General features: G+C 37.0%; 1 protein-coding gene across 1 annotated transcript in view; it reads right to left on the bottom strand.

The window, feature by feature from the left end:
* The window catches only part of DNAH7 (dynein, axonemal, heavy chain 7), a 250,129-nt gene that overhangs the window by 120,717 nt on the left and 127,421 nt on the right, over positions 1–1,991 (bottom strand). The window contains 2 exon segments of the mRNA XM_008563289.1: positions 8–125; positions 1,251–1,377. Of these exon segments, the coding sequence (XP_008561511.1) occupies positions 8–125; positions 1,251–1,377 (245 nt within the window).

Here is a 1,991-nt window from a genome sequence, read left to right on the forward strand (position 1 = left end):
GGTTGAACAAGTAGTGAGATTTAGCTGGAGTAGGCAAGAGGTTCTTCATTGCTTCTTTATACAGAGTCATTGTGCCACGTACAATTTGTGTGGTCAAATCTAGGAAATCATCTGGAAATCTGTAACTTAAAAATTTAAAATACAAAGAAAGAAAAATGTTAGCAAATATAGAATAAGGATACATAAGTGATATCTAGCATGACCAACATAAAATGTTAATTCTGACTAAATCAATTTGATTTACAAAATTTATTTTTATGATAATAATAGATTTTCACTTTTTTTAAAGCTACTTTTCATTCACTGTTTTATGCTATGTCCACAGAAACCCTGTGAAATAAGCAGGACCACTTCAGTGAGCTTAAAGCTATTTAAACAAGTGAGCAGAAGAGTCGGACAAGGAACACAGATTTTGTGACCCCAAATCCAGTATCCACTCGACAAAGGCTTCCTAACTTCTTTTACTCACTGGTGTTCTCAACTGCATATAAACAGAATCCACAAGGAACACTGGTGAAATGGGTCTTTTCAGAGAAGGAAGGAAGAAAATAGAAATACATAAAAAATAAGGAAAAGAGAAAAAGAAAAAGGAGAGTAAAATAGGGAGCCAGGATTAAAAGGGCAAAGTGCACGATTAGGTTAGAAAGGACATGAGGAAGAATATTTGTTTGGAAAAATGGGCTATATTTAACTTCTGGCTAGACAAAGAACTGTCTCCTCTGACATCACTGGATAGGGCAAGGAGTGACAGCTTCCTGAGGATGGGCCTCAGGGAGCCAAGACTTTCACTGCCCAGGGCAGCTTAGTGCCCGACATTCATGCCTGCGAGGAGTGGCACTGAATCTCCAGAGACAGGGCGGAACATTTCCCCAGGACATAGGCTGTAAGGCGATGCTTCTCAAACTTGCACATGGATACCCCTGCAGAACTCTATAGTTCTACTGAAGGGTATAAAAATCACAGGACCAACCTGGCACATCTTTCCAGCATTAATTATACTCAGTGATGAAAATTCAAAATAAGAATTCAAACATGGACATATTATACACCAGAATGCTCTGACCCCCGTGATATGCTCCCATGCTGGGAGGCGGGAGGAACAGAGGGGAGAGATGTTGTCTGTTACCTTTTCCTTGTCTAGTCCAGGGATGCTTTCACGGAAACGTTGGAGAAGCAGTGTTTATATTGATATGTTTCTACAAGATTTTATACCTCTTAATGAGAAAACAAACAAACCTTAAGTTACTTACCAGATTTTTAAATGCCAGGTTAAGATTCTAGAGAAAATTGTAAACATGGATTTATCACTAAACTCATTGATTGTTATAATATTGAAGTGTCGCATGTATCGAGGAGTTACTGGATTTCGACCACCACCTACGTATTAAAAAGGATAACTTTTAACAATGTTACTAGCATATGCCAGAGTAGCTTCTCTAATTTTGTACAGTTTAAAATAAATTGAAAGATGGACAAATTCATGGCACATGAAGAAACTGAGCAATTAGTCGTTTGGATAACCCTGACATCAAAACTACCTCCCCCTCAAATTCAAGATATTGTTTTTCTAGTTGAATTATCTGAATGAGTTCAACTAATTAGGCATAATCTTATGTCAAAGGAAATCAGATCAGACAGAAAGAGCAATTGGCCATGTTCTCCATGGCTCACAGCCCAAAGTAGTAAACTGTAAACATCCTCATAACAATACAATATTGATACAATATTAATATAACCCTGGTGAATCTGACTGATCAAACTTCAGGATGCTTCCTACATGGCTAAAATTCAGCACTACTTTGGCATAAAGCCTAATTCTTCCCCCACACTTTGAAATGAATTAGTAAGACAGTCCATGTAATTCATGCGGCCACTTCACTGGCTGCTTGCATTTTTAAAACACAGGGATTATCTCACTTTCATAAAATAATAATTACATTTTCAAATATGAGGTTTTAATAACTGACTTAGAATTTAAAACATTTTACAAG

This window comes from Galeopterus variegatus, unplaced genomic scaffold, assembly GCF_000696425.1.
Source record: "Galeopterus variegatus unplaced genomic scaffold, G_variegatus-3.0.2 Scaffold172, whole genome shotgun sequence".
In the NCBI taxonomy this organism is placed as follows: domain Eukaryota; kingdom Metazoa; phylum Chordata; class Mammalia; order Dermoptera; family Cynocephalidae; genus Galeopterus; species Galeopterus variegatus.